The sequence below is a fragment of the Orycteropus afer genome, unplaced genomic scaffold, assembly GCF_000298275.1.
Source record: "Orycteropus afer afer isolate SDZICR_OR568_19922 unplaced genomic scaffold, OryAfe1.0 scaffold00405, whole genome shotgun sequence".
NCBI lineage: Eukaryota > Metazoa > Chordata > Mammalia > Tubulidentata > Orycteropodidae > Orycteropus > Orycteropus afer.
The window spans coordinates 1,433,557-1,434,356 of record NW_006921992.1 but is presented as its reverse complement, the minus strand read 5'-3'; the positions used below and the strand labels follow the sequence as shown (position 1 = coordinate 1,434,356).

At 55.0% G+C, this 800-nt stretch overlaps 1 protein-coding gene across 1 annotated transcript in view; it reads right to left on the bottom strand.

Annotated features, from left to right (window-relative positions):
• CERS4 (ceramide synthase 4) overlaps positions 1-600 on the bottom strand; it is a 9,522-nt gene extending 8,922 nt beyond the window's left edge. The window contains exon 1 of the mRNA XM_007953715.1: positions 428-600. Coding sequence (XP_007951906.1) covers positions 428-600 — 173 coding nt within the window. The remainder of the gene's footprint in view (positions 1-427) is intronic.
• Between the last annotated feature and the right edge of the window lie 200 nt (positions 601-800).

Here is an 800-nt window from a genome sequence, read left to right as displayed (position 1 = left end):
ATAATAATAGTACCAGATATTAATGAAATTGTTTCTGATATAAAAATCCTGATAAATAGAGTTCACTTTTGCAAGACTGAATGGTCACACACTCATTTGTGATTACAAAATATAGTGAATATAACAACGCAATGCACTGCCAGCCAGTCGGACCGACTCCGACTCATAGCAACCCCTCCTTGGGTTTCTGAGGCAGTATCACTATGCAAGTAGATTGCCCAACCTTCCTGTTGGGGAGTCAGTCCTCCTTTTTTAATGTGTTTAGCAGGTTGGCAGGCTTCTGCTCTCCAGGGTCCCCACCTAGCCAGTGTCCCCACAAACCAGCAATCAGAGAGCAGCAGAGGGGCGTGGGACATGAGGCAGGAGGGGGCCAGGAACAGCACTTAGGTGATGGGGTCATGCGTCTGCAGCAGGGAGCACCACTCACCTCTCAAAGGCCATGCGTGCGGCCACCAGGGCCAGGGCCAAGGGCAGGGTCGCCAGCAGGTCCCGAGGGTGGGCGTAGACCACGCCGTCCCGGTCCTCCAGGTCTGCCCATGAGTTGTTGGGAGGCAGCCAGAATTTGTCCTGCCACAGCCACTCGTTTAGGCTGGACAGCATCCTGTGGACACAAGTTCCAGTTACTGGAGGTGGGAGGACTTCACATGCAGGGAGGATGGAGGGGGAGCAGAGAACTCTCCCACGCTCATTGGCTCCCTGAGTGGAGGCTGGGCCGGACATGGGACCCCTGCCAGGTCCACCTTCTCTGGCTTTGTTCTGGTTTGGCCACTATCCCATCCTGCCCCACCCCCCAGCGTCTA